General features: G+C 43.0%; 2 protein-coding genes across 14 annotated transcripts in view; one reads left to right on the plus strand and one right to left on the minus strand.

The window, feature by feature from the left end:
- Positions 1-18,237, plus strand: part of WIPF1 (WAS/WASL interacting protein family member 1) — a 124,648-nt gene that overhangs the window by 48,343 nt on the left and 58,068 nt on the right. The window lies entirely within an intron of this gene.
- Positions 1-18,237, minus strand: part of LOC144617155 (uncharacterized) — a 131,624-nt gene that overhangs the window by 3,612 nt on the left and 109,775 nt on the right. For 6 of the 10 annotated variants that reach the window (XR_013557261.2, XR_014138053.1, XR_013557260.2 and 3 more), the window contains one exon: positions 1,812-1,889. Coding sequence is in view for 2 of the 10 variants with exons in the window: in XM_081796363.1 (XP_081652489.1) it covers positions 1,812-1,889; positions 4,142-4,206 (143 nt within the window). In the remaining 8 variants the exon portion in view is untranslated. Of the gene's footprint in view, positions 1-1,811; positions 1,890-4,141; positions 4,363-10,164; positions 10,767-13,337; positions 13,452-18,237 lie in introns of those variants that run through there. The other 4 variants (XM_081796363.1, XR_013557264.2, XM_081796362.1 and 1 more) reach the window with 4 other exon arrangements.

Genomic DNA, 18,237 nt, shown 5'->3' on the forward strand with positions numbered 1-18,237 from the left:
CCAAAGACGACTTGGCCTGTTGTCCCAGAAAAGAAGCAAGGCAGTAAGACTATTCTGGAGCCATGGCCATGCTGTTTGTTTAGATTATAGATTTTCTGGAAGGAAATGGTAGGGAAGTTATGATGGACAGCCTCATGCACTGCTCTGTGGTCTTCTTTGGCTGAAGGTGCTGTCTTCTAAATAAAACATCATTAACACTTATGTGTACTCTGATGTTTCTGAGGAAGGGATTGCCCACATGCTTGGTTGATTTTTCACTGTGTCCTTTCAGTTTCCCATTTTCTTCACCAGTTGGAAAGTTGGTGCTGTTTCCCCCCCCCCCCCAAAAAAAAAGCCTCTAAGTGTCCCCTCCCCACCAAAAAGGCATCAGAAAATGACAAGAATGGGTTGCATTTATTTGTTTATGAAAGGACAGAGAAGGCTTTTCCTCAAAAATAATAAACTACCGGGTGGGGCGCCTGGGTGGCTCCATTGGTTAAGCATCGATCGACTCTTGATTTCGGCTCAGGTTGTGATCTTGCAGTTCATGAGTTCGAGCCCAACATCAGGCTCCACACTATCAGTGGGATTCTCTCTCTCTCTCTCTCTCTCTCTCTCTCTCTCTCTCCCTGCCCCTCCCCTACTCATGCTCTTTCTCATTCTCTCTCTTGCACACTCTCTCTCTTTCTCAAAATAAATAAATAAACTTCAGAAATTAATAATAATAAACTGGGAAAAGATGAGTCCTTGAATGGAACCTTGTATGGTGCACTCCACACAATTTAAGAGGCACCTATTCCTGGCTTACAGGACTCTGCCGGTTCCACTACCAGGTACTTACATATCACTAACACTGTAATTTCTCAATACTAATTAGAAGTGACTTACCAGAGTCTGTTTTGATGCTTTCTGGTAGGAATTAGGCTTCCTTTCTACTTTTGTTTGTGTCTGGATTTTAATAATATGTCATGTTTTAAGCTCTCGCATTGTACTGTTTTGTAATCCTCGTGTGGCTTAAAAACAAAGAGGTTTTTCTTTGCAGTAGGACACATGTTTGCACACACACATGCACAGGTACATACAAATATATATATATTTGCACACATGCACAGGTACATACAAATATATATATATATGTGTGTATATATATATATATATATATATATATATATATATTTTTTTTTTTTTTTTTTTTAACAGGGCAAAAATTCTTTAGGGCATATATTTCCTCAACCAAAAGTCATTAGATGATATCGTGGGACCTACAATTATTTGGAATATGCAGCTAATCTTAGACCAGGAGGTTGTGCATATATTACACCTATAGGTTCATTTGGAGGTTTGCTAATGAACTGCTACTCTTTGGGTAAATCACTGATTTACCCAAAATGGTGATTACATGGTGATTCGGAAGCCACTTCTTTGATTTCCAGGCCAGCTGTAGAAAGATTTGGTCTTTCTTATAGGCTTTAAAGGCCTGTAGAATGATCCAGAGTCCTGAAAACGGGGTGTGGGGTCAGTAGAGGGGCTGCGTTGCACCTCGCCAGCTTGCCATGCAGAAGGCTACACAGGGAGGAAGGGAATTGGAGTTCCAACTCTGCCTTCTAACTGCGGTGTGGCTTCTTAGGAAAGTCCCAGTTCCAGAAGTCATTTAACTAAATGAACATTCTTGATGAACTGCCACGAGGGCTTCGCCTAAAACCTCTTTCAAAGCCAGCAATGTGTGCCTTCACTCTCTCTCTCTCCTTCCTTCTGCCTTTCCTCTTCTTTCTCCTCTCACTCTCCTGCCATTCCCTGCCCCTCACCTCGTGAAAATTCAGGCCAGCACTTACCTGTATGGACAGCTTGCTTCCTTCTCTAGCCCGGTCTCAGCTTTTTGTTCCTCGTCCCCAGAGCATTTAATAACCTTCCTGCAAAACAGGGACAAATTGGGGCTGAGGCACACAGTTACCAGACTAACAATGTTGGAGAGGTTTTATATAGGAATACTAAAGTGGAAAAAAAAATAATGCTGTTACAAGATAAACCCTGACAAATCAGGAAGAGTAGATAGTTTACTTTTTTAAAACTTCTGTTAAAGATTCATACAGAGGGAGCAGTAGGGGAAAAAGAATTGAAAAGGCCAGAGGATAATTTGCTCTGAAAGACAAAAATGTTAGGTTATTCAAAAACTATTTTTTTCTCCTAAGTCAGTGCCAGGAACATCTGGCCTTGGGAAAAGTTTAGGAAAAGAGGCTTTCAGATGCCGTTGTCATTACTTAAAACTTTAAGAGGTAGGTCAGAAATAGAACCCTGGGTTTTTCGAAATAGAAGGGACCTTCAAGAGTTCAATCTTCCTGTTTTCAGATTTGGAAGCTGAAGCCCAGAAAGGTTAGAGGTGATTTATCTTGGTCAAAATAGCTAATTAGTGAGAGTAGTGAGCATAGACCAAGGTTCCTGACTGCAGCATGGGTCCACCCGCTGCAGGGTTGAGAGGCCCCAAGGACGGGGAGTCTGGATGTCGGTGCCCTTCTGGGACACCATCTACAGGGACCACACTCCTGCCAAGTAGGAGTGGACCAAGAGACTGAGGAGTTAATGAACTCCCAAAACTCCAGTTAAGTGACCTTTATGTAATTCCTGGAAAACAGCAGAGCAACATGGATAATGTATAGATAAGCATAATATAAGTATTATAGTACAGATGAGATATATATATATGTGTAAACAACTAATCCAGCCTACCCAGAGAAAGTTTGTGCCCAGTGAACAGTGAAAATCCTCATAGAGCAAAATCCATAGAGGAAAAATTCCCAGTGGTTGCCCACGATTGACCAGGAGGAGGGATTCTGAGTCATGTGGACATGAATATGGATTGAGAGGGGTTGTCCATTGTGAAGCGTAGATGAAGACCATGGCTTACCGTGGCCCAAACTGAGTAGCCCTCGGGAGGCTTACCTGTCCTTAGCCCTGATTCCAAAATCCGTAAACCGCCTTCTGCACACTGAATTAGTTTCCTGGGTACCATCACCTCAGAAGAGTATATTCTGGAGAGTGGACATAGCCACTGGGAAGAAATGCCATTTATTTATAAATTCCAGTGTGCCCGGCAGCCTCCTGTGAATTTGTAATGTGGGTCAGTCACTTTGGGTCTGATCCCTCTAGCTCTCAGATAAAAGAGAGGTTTTAGGGGGCACCTGGGTGGCTCAGTCGGTTAAGCGTCCGACTTAGGCTCAGGTCACGATCTCACAGTTCATGGGTTCGAGCCCCGTGTCGGGCTCTGTGCTGACAGCTCAGAGCCTGGAGCCTGTTTCAGATTCTGTGTCTCCCTCTCTCTCTGCTCCTCCCCTGTTCACACGCTGTCTCTGTCTCAAGAATAAATAAACATTAAAAAAAAGAAAAGCGAGGTTTTAGGACTTCTGTGACAAAGTCCCTGTGCTCAAAGTGTGGTGCTCTCCCCCTCCCCTGTAATGCCCCTCTTAAGGGTCTTTCCTGAGCAAACCAGCAGCCTCTTCCCAGTGCCGGTCCTACTTCTTCATTCCTCCTCCTAAAGCCACAAGCATTATAAAAAGAAAATGATATATAATATGTGGGTCCTATTGGACATTGTAAGACCCTTTTTGGATACTGGTTGTTTTATGGGTTTGTTGTTGTTGTTGTTTTCTTTTGGCCTTTTTTGTGAGGAGGGCATTTTCCCTTAATTCGGAAATATTTACTGAATGACTTCCATGTGGATCTTTTGTTCTCGTTGGGAACGTGGGCAATAACAATACATTTAATGAAATAGTATGTTATGTTAGGAAGTAATGAGCACAGTGGGAAGAGAAGTACAGCAGGGCGAGGAGAAGCAGGAATGCCGTGGTGCATGCGGATCAAAGTGTGGTGGTTAGGGGTGGCACTTAGCAGAGGTGAGAGAATTCGCCTTGCAGATACCTGGGGGAAACACAAGGGCCTCGAGGCGGGAGCGCGCCTGGCATATTCCAGGAATCACAGAAGCCAGTGTGATGAGGACAGAGTAAGTGAGGCGGGGAGAAGAGGACGGTGAGATTCTGGAAAGCCTTGTGGCCTTTGTAGGAGGGAGCTTTGGGAGGACTTCAGCAAAGGAGGGCAATGATCTGGCTTTTACTCTCCAGCTACTATATTGAGAATAAACTGTAGGAGAGCAAGAAGAGAAGGTACAGACCAGTTAGGAGGCTGTTGCAATCTTCCCATGAGAGATGATGGTGCCTTGGACCAGGGTGGCAGCATTAGCTGTGGTGAGGAGTAATTAGAGTCTGGTTATTTTGTGTTTTTTCAATTTTTTCACTAAAAGTTTTTTTTAGAGAGTGTACAAGAGGGGGAGGGGATGAGAGAGAGAGAGAGAGAGAGAGAGAGAGAGAGAGAGAGAATCTCAAGCAGGCTGCATGCTCAGCACGGAGCCCAACACAGGGCTCAATCCCATGACCCTGGGATCATGACCTGAGCTGAAATCAAAAGTAGGTCGCCCAACCAACTGAGCCACCCAGGTGCCTTGAGTTTGATTATTTTGAAGGTAGAACCAACAAGATTAATTGTTAAATTGAACAATAATAAGCATGAGAGAGGAGTCAAGAAAGACTACAAAGAAGCAAAGGAAGAAAGGAAATGCCACCCGACTGGGGGAGGCTGTGAGTAGAGCAGGTAGGGGTAGGGGAGAGATATATGGAGTTTATTTGGGGATTTGTTGGGTCCGAGTGGTTTGCTAAACAGACATCACGTGGAGATGTTGAGTAGGCAGTTGGATATACATGTATGAACGTAGGCGTTAGAATCCTAGAAGAATTCATCTTTCTTAATGGTCTTAATGGTTTCATTTTACTCCTGAATACATCTGTAGCTTCTAAAACTCCTATTAAAAATGCAGAATGGGGGGCACCTGGGTGGCTCAGTCTGACTTTAGCTCAGGTCATGATCTCACAGCTCGTGGGTTCAAGCCCCGCCTCGGGCTCTGTGCTGACAGCTCAGCCTGCTTCGGATTCTGTGTCTCCATCTCTCTCTGCCCAACCACTACCACCCCCCCCCGCCCCCGCTCACACTCTGTCAAAAATAAACATTAAAAACAATTTTTTAATTAAAAAAAAACACAGAATGAGACTCTGCAGAAGGACTTATTCAGTGACTGATTTCTGGGACTGAAATCAGACAATGTTCACTTGGGTAAACAAGAGTGGAAGGGTCAGTTTTGTTTCAGGCCTTGCATTTCGCTGCGTAAGCCCCAGTGATTTCATAATTACTTTAAGAAAAAAAAGTTAGCAAAGTGGGCAAAAGCAAGGTTTATTTTTTCAGATGCTCAATATCTAAACAAATCAAGCTTTTCTTTGCATATATGTCAAGACAATTAGAGAAAATATTATGGTTTTCATCTTTTTACATTTACGTAAATATCTTGATAATTGAAATTGCATTTATTGTCATTGAGACAGATGTTAGATCGTTATGTAAGTATTAATGAATTAACCTATGCTAGCTATTTTCCTGGGGGAAAAGAAGGTATGTTATCTTCATTCAATAGGAGGAATTCTGAGTTCTTATGAGTTGGCTGTAAGTCTGCGCAGAACTTCCATTTTAATCTCTAAATTCACTTTTTGTCTGCTTTTTAGTCAGCTTGAGTGAACAAAAAGGATCTATTTTTAATTTACGTTTTGTTTTTTTTTTTAACGTTTATTTATTTTTGAGACAGAGAGAGACAGAGCATGAACGGGGGAGGGGCAGAGAGAAAGGGAGACACAGAATCGGAAGCAGGCTCCAGGCTCTGAGCCATCAGCCCAGAGCCCGACGCGGGGCTCGAACTCACGGACCGCGAGATCGTGACCTGAGCTGAAGTCAGATGCCCAACCGACTGAGCCACCCAGGCGCCCCAAGGATCTATTTTTAAAGTACCTAGATTGGTACACTGGCATTTCCTACCCCAAATACACGCTAAATGTTTTTATTCTTGATCTTGTGCTCGGTTTATAAGAAGAGCATCTATTAAATATGTCTTCATCTTATTAGACTTTTGACCAGCCTATGAGGGAGGCACTGTATGAAGTGGACATTGCCTCAGAGAGGTGAAGTGACCAGACCACAGCCCACAGAGCCAGAATGCAGACCCAAACCTGTCTGTATCTAAAGCCTTCCCTAATCCACTTTCCAGAAGCATGGAGCAAAGTAGAACAAACCAGAGCGTTTTAGTAAAATAATGTAGACCAAGAGACAATGCAGAATGACCTCTTAGGTGTATCCAAATACACCTAAAACACTGGGGCTCCAATCAGGAATTTCAGGTAGCTGTTAAACTAATCCTTGCAATGAGAGGATACATGGAAAAAAAAAAAAAAAAGGAAGTCTCTTTTTTTTTTTGCCCTATACTCCATACAGTGGTGGGACTTCTTGGGTGGTATGACACCTGTGGACAGAGAACATGCCCCTCCATCAAACCTGCAGGGAAACACCCAACTTGCACAGAAGTCTTTTGGTGCCAGCTTGACACAGCTGTCCCAGGCTGTTCCTAGCAGGTGCCTGAGAGCTGGGATACTACAGCCAGCGAGCCTTGAGGAGACCTGAGTGGGGGACTCCAAGAGACTCCAAGACCTCAGCTCAAGGCTCAGAAAGCAGGGTTGGGCTCTGTCCCCACAGTAGAAGCCACATGGAGTGCTGAAAGGTGACAGAGTCAACTCCCACACTAGTAACCCTCCACGGGAACCCGGGGGGAGGAACAGTTCCCACCCACCTCAGCAGTTGATACTCTTTGCAGTGGTACAGCCATGCTGGTTTAAAAATATTGACAAGCTTCAGTACCAGTTGATGAATCATCACTGATCTCAGAAACTTGAGTGCACCCTTCAACCCCTAAGACCTGTCTCATAATTCAGTAGTTAAGCATTAGTGTCTAGTACAGCATGGGGTGCCCAGGACTGTGAGACATCGTTCTGATTGGTTAGTGACTGTGCCTTATTGGCTGTTACATATTTTGAATATAACTCCTGTCCCACCCCGCCCCCCCAAAATGGAACAGTGAAGGCATTTCTGTGAGCAGGTGATGCCAAATTTCATTTGGGGTCCAAGAGGGTAAAATTTAAATGTATAATTGGGCTCCACGTTCACTGATTCTCTGATATGGGCATGTTGATAGCATCCTTCACTATCTAGAAGGAAAAACCCCCACAGTAGTTATGAATGGAAAGGTAATAACAAGCAGAGGTCAAGCAAGTGGCCCTGGAAACATAATTTTGATTCATGTTTTCAGAGGCCTCCAAGTTTAAGAAGATTGAATTTTGCAGGAATACAATATCTCTCTCTACTTGCTTTCTACTCGAGTCCTACGTAGCATTAGAAAAATGGTTATTACCTCAAAGCATGGCTTATTTGTTCCCATAGATCAGTTGGTGACCACCTGCCCAGGGGAGGTGAAGGGTTCATTATAAGCCAAGCTCCACTAATCCTGATTTATTAGTGCCAAACACTTGCCTTTTGCAGCTGTGGGAACAGTTTTTAAAGTCGATTTATTTCTGAGCTGGACTAACAGTACCGCATGGTTTAAAAACAAACAAACAAAAATGGAATCTTTTGCAAACACAGTAAATGCCCACACATAGTGGATTCCAGGGGTATGTGAGGAATCCTTGTGCCTATCCACAAAGCATCAGACGGATTTTTAGATGGTGAGAGATACGCTGCATCCTTTAACACAGGAGTTCTTAACCTAAAGTCTGTGAGTTGGCGGTGGGGGGAATAAAACGTCTTTATTTTCACTAACCTCTAACTGAAATTTTGCATTTCCTTCAATTGTGAATGTACCCACAAACCGCAATAGTGTTAGCAGCACTTGTGGTATCATCACCGATAGAAGTCAAAGATATTTTGTCATTAGGTGGTAGGCAGCTGCTGCTTCTTTTTTTTAATGCTTATTTTTGAGAGGAAGAGAGAGTGTGTGCCCATGCAGGCAGGGGAGGGACAGAGAGAGGGATACAGAGGATCTGAAGCAGGCTCCACACTGATAGCAGAGAGCCCGATGCAGGGCTTGAACCCACAAACCATGAGACCATGACTTGAGCCGAAGTCAGACGTTTAACCAACTGAGCCACTCAGGTGACCCTATGGTAGGCAGCTTCTAAGATGGCCCTCAATGATTCCTACCTCCTGGAATTAAATATACTTGTGTTTAAATCCTTCCCTTTAAATGTGGGCTAGTTTTAGTGATTCATGTGAATGAGATGCAGCAGAGAGGATAAGATGTCCTTCTGAGATTTAGTTATAAAAAGACTATGGTGTCCATGATGGGGGCTTTCTGTCACTCTCTTGCTCACTCTGAGGGAAGCCAACTACCATGTTTTAAGCTACCTTGAAGAGAGACCCACATGGCAAGGACCTGAAGGAAGCCTTTGACCAATAGCCAACAAGTAAGTTCCTCTTCCTCTTGCCAACACATAAATAAGCATAGAAGCAGATTCTCCCCGATTGAACCTTCAGATGAGAACACAGCCCCAGTTGCCACCTTGATTGCAGTCCTGTGATAGACCTTGAGCCAAAGACACTCAGCTAACCTGTATTCAGATTCCTGACTCACAGAAGCTTTGGTATAATATATTTGTTTGTTTAAGCTACTGAGTTCTGGGGTAATTTGTTGCATAAGAATAGATAACTTATGCTATGACTAGTAAATAGTCGTAGAGATGTAATACTCAGTATGGTGAATATAGACAATATTCTCTTATACTTATCAAACTTGCTAAGAGACTATTAATTATTCCAGCTACTAAAAAGAAAGGATAATTGTATAATGTGATAGAAGTACTAATTATTACTGCAATGGCAGTTATGTTACAATATGTAAATTAACATATTGTACACCTTAAATTTATATAATGTTATATGTCAAATATGATTCAATTAAAAAGTACGAGTAACTTTTATACAGTACAATTTCAGATATCTCCAAATATCGTTTGCCCTCATTATTACTTCAAAATCATAATCATTATTAGACTGGCCACTAGATCGTACTGTTTAGTGCATTAATAAACAAGCACATATTTTGATTTATAACACATTTGTTTTAGCCATATTGATGCCATGCATCCCCACCACAGAAATATACCAGTTCTTTTTTTTAAATTTATTTATCTTGAAAGAGAGTGTAAGCACGAGCAGGGGAGGGACAGAGAGAGGGAGAAAGAGAAAATCCATCCCAAGCAGGCTCCACACTGTGAGTGTGGAGCCCAACACAGGGCTGAAACCCACAAACCATGAGATCGTGACCTGAGCTGAAATAAGAGTCAGATGCTTAAACAACTGAGCCACCCAGGTGCCCCCGAAATCTACCAGTTCTTATCTCTTAAAGTCATCAGGCTTTTCAAGTTCATAACTGAAAATTGACCAGTTAACAAGAAATATAAGCTCCTAATTGAAAATTGACCAGTTAGGGGCGCCTGGGTGGCTCAGTCGGTTGGGCATCCAACTTTGGCTCAGGTCATGATCTCGCGGTCCGTGAGTTCCAGCTCCGCGTGGGGCCCTGTGCTGACAGCTCAGGGCCTGGAGCCTGTTTCAGATTCTTTGTCTCCCTCTCTCTGTGACCTTCCCCCGTTCATGCTCTGTCTCCCTCTGTCTCAAAAATGAATAAACGTTAAAAAAAAAAAAAAGAATTGTTTAAAAAAAAAAAAAAGAAAATTGACCAGTTAATAAGAAATATAACACCTCATGCTAGGTGTTATAGTTGTTTCTGCCTTGTGGGGTTTGTAGTTAAAACCCCAAATCACAAACTTATCAGCTCTGTAACCTCTGGAAAATTTAAGTGAAGATAATAATGTCTTTATAGGCAGAGGTGATATCTAAATATCAAACAGCTGATAGGCACAAGTGCTAACCAGTCAGAATATACACCAGCCTAAGAAACATCCAGTGAACAGCATCAGTCTGCTCATAGGAGAGTGAGGGTTCGATGAGTTCAGGTGTGCAGCCGCCATGTTTCAGGCCCATCCGAGGAGCAGCCTTGACTGGGCTGCTGTTCTCCCCACCCCGCCCAGTAGACTACTTTCAAGCACAGGCATAGCTCATGTGTCAGCTCCTCTGTGATGTCTTCCATGTCCATTGCTCTGCCCCCTCCCGCGGCACCTTGTGTAGCCCGTCACCGCCCAGTCACATGCATTAGCATTTGCTCACATGCCTTCCTGCCCACTTCCCCCGCAGAATAAATCCCTCATTTCTTACCTTGGTTCTTTCCCCCCTGCTGCTCCAGTACCTGGCGTCGTGCCTGGCCACAGTACATTCTTAGTAAATGTTGGCTCGATGAGAGAATGGTAGATCAATGCTGAATATTTTAATGGTTCCAGGAGAAAAAAATATCTGTTCTAGATGTAAGCAGGGATCTTAAGAACAGAGTAACACTCACATGTGAGTTTTTGCCTTTGTCTGTAAAACAGCTTATTCTCACTTGGTGTCATGAAGATAAAACAATTTAGAACAATAACAGTTTCGTTTTCAAATATATTCTCATACTATTTTTCCTTCTATTTTTTCACTCTCATAACAATGGTTTGTTGCTTCCATAGGTTATCAGCCCATTCTAAAGAAATGGCTTATGGGTCAAGACCACGGGTCCAGACAACTAGATTCTAGTTCGAACTCAAATATGTTTCCCAGGTCACTTCATCTCTCTGAGCTTTGGTTACTTTATTTATAAACTGAAACAGTTTGCTCAGTGACCTCTAAAGTACTTGCCATTTCTAAAATTCTAAAGTATTTTATGGCTTCGAGGGCTTGAGGTGGGGACTGTTGCCCATAGGCTCTTTTGCTCCTGTTTGTAAGTGACCCATCTGCACTTTTCTTAGGAACGTAGGGTTTAAATGTAGGCTCTGTTACGGCCCACTGAAGAAACCAAATTAAGATAAAGATTTTCTAAAACTGTAATATTCGGTGTTGGCGAGAGTATGGTGAATGGGGCATTCATTCTTTCATGAGGCCAGAGGGAGTATAAGTCTTCCCCGTGGACCATTTGCACTGCGTATCAAGAGTTTAAATTGTTCAAACTCTTTGATCCAATACTTCTTTTTCTATTGCATAAACCTAACTGAACACAAGAATTTGTGTATAAGGATGTTGATATTAGCACACTTATAAAAGCAAAGTAAGAAATAAAGTAAATGACCAGCCATAGGAGAATGTTCAATAAATTGGTGTCGAAATTCCATGCAGTCATTAAAAAATCATGTTTTCAAAGAGTATTTAGCGGTAGGAAAGGCTAACAGAACCTGGATTCAAAACTGCGTATTTATCATCTTCATTTTGAAACATTTTATATGTATCAAGACCAGAAGGAAATATTCCAAAAAGTTAACGTGTACTTCTAGTAGGATTATACGTAATTTCTCTCCTTTAAATTTGAGTTCAGCATTTCCCACAATAGACTGGTGCTGGTGTAATACTGTTACAAAACGGTCGTTTAAAACGGGTTAAAGACCTGTCAGGTGCAAAGCAGCGTGCTGGTGCTGTCGGTTTGGAAAGATGAGAAGAGTGACACCTGGTGTCTGAGAGCACCGTCTTGCAAGTACCGTAGACATAAATAAATACCCACTTGGCGGGAATGGGGATTGATGCCGTGAACAAGTTGCCAGCAGTGAAATATGATCGGACAGAGGAGGAGGCCATGGTTCGTATTTCTCAGGCACCTTCAGGCTCTGGGGGACACTGCAGCGCCGCCTATAGGTCAGCCAGTGTGCGCATGGGTGTTGCCATCCCCTTGGCCTGACTGACACAGAATCCTGGGAAGACCTTCCAAGAAGCCATCTTTGCCGTGTCTGTTTCTATTTTGGTGATATTTAAGATGTTCTTTTGAGGCGTTATTTTAACGATGAGCTCAGGATACAATATATCATTATTCAAAAATAGGACACAGTGTGTTTACAAAGACAGTATGTCCCGTAGATTCTGCAGAAGGTCGTAGAAGTATGACTATACAGTATAATTACTGGAAGCTCTTTCTGGCGTGGCGGTGTGTGCAGACCGAGTCTTTCCCTACTTAGTAGAGGTTCCTGAGAGCTGGAACGGGGCGGATTCTTCGTCAGCTTCCAGAGCTCAGTAGTAGTTCCTGGCACACAGTAAGCATTAAATAGTTCTTGAATTAATAAATGTATGCTTACGTTACTAAGATTCATAATGAGCGGAGCCAAGAAAAATGCTAGTTGTGAGGCAATAGGGAGCAAGAAATAGACCCCCTGTCAGGCTTCCTTAATAGGGGAGCTTTATTGTAAGGATGGGCAATAAAGAACACAGGATACTCAGGACTACCCCACAGGGAGGCACACGCTGGATGGGCTCTGGAACCCTGCCATTTGAGTTCAAATTGTGTCTGGGCCACTTATGAGCTGTGTAGCCTTGGTCAAGTTACTTAGCTTCTCTGTGCTTCAGTGCCATCATCAGCATCATCATCATCATCATCATCATCAAGAGTCATTGTGAAAATTGAATGAATGAATACTTGTAAAATTCCTAAAATGATCCTTAGCACATGGTAAGGGCACAATAAATGCTAGCTATTATTGTTACCGTTAGCTTCGCTACTGTTAGAGTTATTAAAGACTACAGTACAGTTTAGGTACCTGAAAAATCACGATGTGCCCTCAGTCCCAGGAGACGGATCATCTCCTCTCTTATGTCCACCAGTTAACTGGCTATTCCTGTCTCCTCTCATTTCTCTGGTATGACTGACTGCCTACCTGTCCCCATGATTCCCAGTTCATACTTCTGAGACGAGGAGGAAACAGACTGCCTTGTTCGAGCAGAGCAGGCTTTTTCACACCCGGCCATCTCACAGCGTGCTCTCCAGCAGGAAGACTTGGGCTGGGGTCCTGCCCTCATCCAGTTGGCCTTGACTGGGGTGGGGTCAGCTGCATCTGATCTCAGCAGGGGAATGTGGGCACAAAGGAAGCCCTTGTAACCGTGAATTTTAAATTATTCAGCAAAGAGGGCTTGAAGAATAAAGAAAGGGTAGAAGAACAAAACGGAAAAGCAGCTTAACCCTTTGGAGAGACAAGATGACTTTTGGCATTTTCCACCTGGCACACTGATTCGTTTTCTAAGGCCCGTTTGTTACTGTTCAGATCCATAAAGGAAATTGTGTGACTAAGAACTGTGGAGATGAGGTGAAACCTCAGAGGCCTTCACCGAATCTCTGCCTTTGTGGGCCATGACCTTCCCACCTCTGTGGCGTTCACATTGCAGCTTGTCTACGTCGTGATGCCTTACTCAATTCCCTTTGTGCCACGGACCGGCCAAGAAACCACAGTGTGTTGTGTAAACTACACATGGAAATGCCGATGGGCCTTGTGATTAGCTCCATAGCTAAAGGATACCTTTGGGGAAAGCTCACAGGGAGGACATTAATGTCCAAGTTTCACGTTCTCCTAGACCATACTCGTCTCGCTGTCACTGCCATGGATCTGCATCTTTTCACCCCTCCTCGCATCCTCAAGGTGATCAGGACAATGCCATTTCATTTCCTGGAACAATACTAATAATAGTTAACATTCATTGTGCCATTACTGTGTGCTAAGGATCATTCTGGGCACTTTTATTTTCACTTTAAGACCACCCTAGAAGTTGAGTTGAGTCAAGCCTGGTAGAAATGGCTGTTTGCTCCAATGCCTGTGTAGCTCTGCGTGAAACACACAGCAGGACACAGGTAGATGAACCTTTGGGTGGGGATGGGGGGTTAGTCCGCACTCACAGACTATGCAAGATCATTTCTGGGCCACCTCTCTTTTTTGTAGATGCCTATGATTTGGTATTTCTTTGGGCCAGAAAATAGCACTGGAAACACTGAACAGAAAGCATTCTATCCCTTATTACCCAATGTGTTTTTTCCAGAGCATCCCAAAAGGTTATGTTGGGTTTTATGAGCTGCAGAGGATTGCTGACTGGTGCACCACCTAGAAAGACAAATGGCAAAAACTGCAGAGCTTGGAGCTGCCCTTGTAAGTCGGCTACTGAGCTGAGACAAAATCTCTGCTTCCTGTGCCCAGCTTGAATATTATGGCCAGCACTGGAAGAAGGAAAAGCATCATTTAAAACATTTTAATTGTCACCACATGTGATCTGGGTACTGAATGTTTTGAACTGAAAATCTCACTACCCAACTGAAAGTCAACAACACACACTTCTGATACTAAAGGTCGTCACTCTTTCCTGTCTTCCCTTCACAAAACTGGAAATCAAATAAAATAACTAGGTCTTCTGCTGTGAGGTGCATTTCCTCGAGTGATCAAAACCAAAGGGCTTTTGGGCATCCTGACCCAATTAGCAACAAAGATGTCAAAATAGCAGTACAAAACAGGACTGAGAAAACAGTTTTAGCCTTCTGCTGATACCTACCTCTAGTGACCTTCTCAAATAAGGTTATTTGAAAATAAAATAAGGATCATTTTAAGATTTTGGTAGCAACCATTGCCTATTCTTTCAGAAAAGTAGCTGTTTTTACAGAAAGCTCCAAGTGGTTTTTAAAACCAAACAGAATGTGATCTTTGTCGATGATGTGTTCACTTCATTTGAAGAGTATTGTTAAATGCCCGGGAGTTGAAAATTCAGTATTGGTCATCTTTTAAAGATTGTAGATGGATTTCAGCCCACGATGTACACAGGAAACAACTGTTTTAGATGCCCTGCTCCTCTCTTAGCTCTGTAAAGACACTGTGGAAGGAAAACCCATGGAAAGGCTCCAGTGATGGAGAGACCATGTGTGAGAGGCTCAGAATTAGCTTCTGATCTCCCAGTGGCTTCAGGAAGGAACATCAGACTTACCATTCCGGCCAAGGTCCAGGGCGCCCCTCCCTGTCTCAAGGAGAGAACAGTGTGAAGAAGTCCTCTTATATACACGTCATTCTGTGTCTGAAGCATTGTGGGGCGGGATATATTCTGTTATTCCATCCTGACCCCAGGATGGATAACCCTGCCCTTTCATCCCCTTTGGCACAAAACAGAATCACTAGATAATCGCCACCCTTCAGTTTTCCGGTGTGTGTGTGTAGCTACAGCCAAGGTAAACTGGTCTCTCATGTTCCTTTTGAGTTGAAATTAGCTGAGCTGTTTGTTTCCTCTGAGCCATATACAGATGCTTTTTGAACTATCTTTGTGTTTGAGGGATTTTTTTTTTCATGGTATCAGCACACCACTTCCTCCAGGCCATTACTTTGAAACAGTTTTGCAGAAGGAGCTATCCCTGCTGGCCAGCAGCCTAAGCAAGCAAAGCAATGATGGAGGGATGGCCGCAGACCTTTACAGTGCATTTCATGTTTGTGCATGACTTCATGAAATGACTTCTCATCCACTCATCTTGGCAGATAGGGTGGTGGGCTGACATCTGAGCTTGCCAGCCAGAAACTGCACTTTGTCAATATCGGGCACTGGCTCCCCCGTTTGAATGATTCTCAAACTTTAGGCTAAAATAATGTCCTCAGATGACCCTTTGCGACTCTCTCTTTCTGAGAATTCCATGGAACTCTTTTTTGAATGTGGATTTCTACTTAATCTTTGGTACTTTCAGATGATACCTTTTGGAAAATGCAAGTTTGAGTAAAACCACTCTTAACTTTCCTTTTATTATACTTTAAATATTTTTATTAATGAACGACCTTTGAATGTCAATACACAAACATATACAGTGCTTTTACTAATATGTTTTATAAATATTATTCCCTTTTCCATAGATTCATAAGTTTCTTTTATCATGAAGATAATAATAGTTTATAGTATCTCAAGGGTAAATCCTAAACCTTTAAGTACTTTACTTTTGTATTTATGTTAAGGAAAATAGAATGAGAGATTTAAAATATATAATCTTATTGGGGCACCTGGGTGGCTCAGTCAGTTAGGTGTCCGACTTCAGCTCAGGTCATAATCTCACCATTCATGAGTTTGAGCCCCGCATCAGGCTCTGTGCTGACAGCTCGGAGCCTGGAGCCTGGAGCCTGCTTTGGATTCTATGTGTCCCTCTCTCTCTCTCTCTCTCTCTGCCCTCCCATGCTTATACTCCGTGTCTCTCGCTGTCTCTCAAAATTAAGTAAACATTTAAACAATTAAAATATCTAACTTTGTTAAGTTCATAGTGATTTTTAATATTCCCAGACTTATGCATTACAAAACTGATTTCACTTTTATTAAATTCTGAACTTATATTTTTAAGAGTGCTTTTGCGGGGAGTAGCAGGGGTGGGAGGAGTTACACTTAAGGAAAATAATTTCTGAGGTGGCCTAGTCCTTTCATGGACTTTATTTTTGTAAAAACCCAAAATTCTAGTAGCGCGGTAATGTGTACCGGTTACTTTCCTGAGTAACGTTGTGTACAATACAGTCATATTATAATTTAAATCTTTTTTAAAAGCTGCATTTTAAGTAAAAAAAAATTTGCAAGATTGTATTTTTATTTTTAATTTTTTTAACGTTTATTTATTTTTGAGAGAGACAGAGACAGAATGAGAGTAGGTAGTAGGTTAGGGGCAGAGAGAGAGGGAGACACAGAATCTGAAGCAGGTTCCAGGCTCTGAGCTGTCAGCACAGAACCCGAAGTGGGGCTCAAACTTACGAACTGAACTAACTGTGAGATCCTGAGCCAAAGTCGGACACTCAACCGACTGAGCCACCCAGGCACTCCAATGTTTATTTATTTTTGAGAGAGAGAGAGAAAGAGAGAGAAAGCACGAGCAGGGGAGGGTCAGAGAGAGAGGGAGACACAGAATCTGAAACAGGCTCCAGGCTCTGAACTGTCAGCACAGAGCCCGACACGGGGCTCGAACTCACGAAGCACGAGGTCATGACCTGAGCCAAAGTCAGAGGCACAACCAACTGAGCCACCCAGGAGCCCCTCAAGATTTTATTGTTAAGTAACGTCTATACCCAAATTGGGGCTCAAACACACAACCCCAGGATCAAGAGGTGCGTGCTCCACCGACCGAGCCAGCCAGGTACCCCTTCAAGTCGGCATTTTTGAAACTGAGGATATACACGTCACCAACAGTAATCTTTAACGACTCCAGAGTAGAACGTGTACTGCTCTTGTTCTCCATTGCTTAACCTTTTGTGTGTTGCTTATGCCTGTAAAGATTTTGAGATGCTTCATCTTTTTGTATCTCTCAGTATTATTTAGAAGCTCATCTATATTTTCAAGATATGAGGGGGGAACAAAGCCAAAGAAGGAACCCTTATCTCGGCGGTGTGCAGTTAGAGGTTGAAGGGAATTCAGCGGACACTGCTAGGGAAGAATGCTAAAAATGGGCCTCCACAGAGGATTTTGTACGAGGCAGGAAGGAGTTTCAGAGGAGTAGAAAGGTGTGTGTACAGAAGCCATTGTACTTTGGAAAATGAACTTTCACACCGGTCATCTTTCATATTGGTTCTCCGTGAGCTCCCTGCCGACGAGAGCTGGATACTCAGAGCGCGTTCGGTGTGGTGTTCAGTTCTGCTGCAGCTTCAGTTGACTCTTGGCACGGCTGTCTTTCGCGTCACAGTGCCATCCTCATCTTGTGGTGACCGAACTTGGGCATAATGATAGGTATCGTGGTTTTGTTTTCTCACTTGCTCAGAGAGAAATCAGACCTTGCCTCAAAGCCTGTTTTCTTTCAGTTCACTATGCACCTGCTCCGAAAACATTCTCAGACCATTGCTGTTCTCTCTGTTTGCTCCTTAACCGCGAGAATAAAGCAGCCTGGAAAATCAGCGCTGTTTTCTACTCCCCAGGTGGGTGAGACCACCCCCAAAGGGCTTTGGGGCATCTTCTTAGTGCCCTAGAAGAGAAGTCCTGTTCTCTGCCTTGGGGGGTTTTGAGACTAGTGGCTTCCTATCCTCCTCCTGGGAGGGATGGCGACAAGCCTACTGAGAGGCAATGAGCTCATCCGGGTGAATGAAAACAAAGCAGTGAGCATAAAATCTATTTACTAATCCCTATTTCTCTTTAAATTTTAGGAGAAACAGTATTTTTAGGAAGTTGCTGGGGCATTTTTTTTTTTGAATTTGTGTTCCTTGAATCTAGCGATGTTTGGAAATGCACAAAAATGCGGCAGCACTGGTGAATGAGAATGGGACCGGCACAAATCAGGTGGATCAACACCAGCTTTTTGAAATGGTCCTGAGGGGATTTGAAACCTAGCTGTAGAATGATATAAAACAGAGTTACTGGAATTACTGGTACCCAACTTTTCTCAACTGTCAAATAGGGTAAATTCTTCATTCTCACATTGCATTGAATTATCCCTCTGTGAACAGAAAGAGCCACTTTTCCTGCTCTGTTTCCTCCTTT

The sequence above is a fragment of the Panthera onca genome, chromosome C1 (assembly GCF_046562875.1).
Source record: "Panthera onca isolate mPanOnc1 chromosome C1, mPanOnc1 haplotype 2, whole genome shotgun sequence".
NCBI classification, from domain to species: domain Eukaryota; kingdom Metazoa; phylum Chordata; class Mammalia; order Carnivora; family Felidae; genus Panthera; species Panthera onca.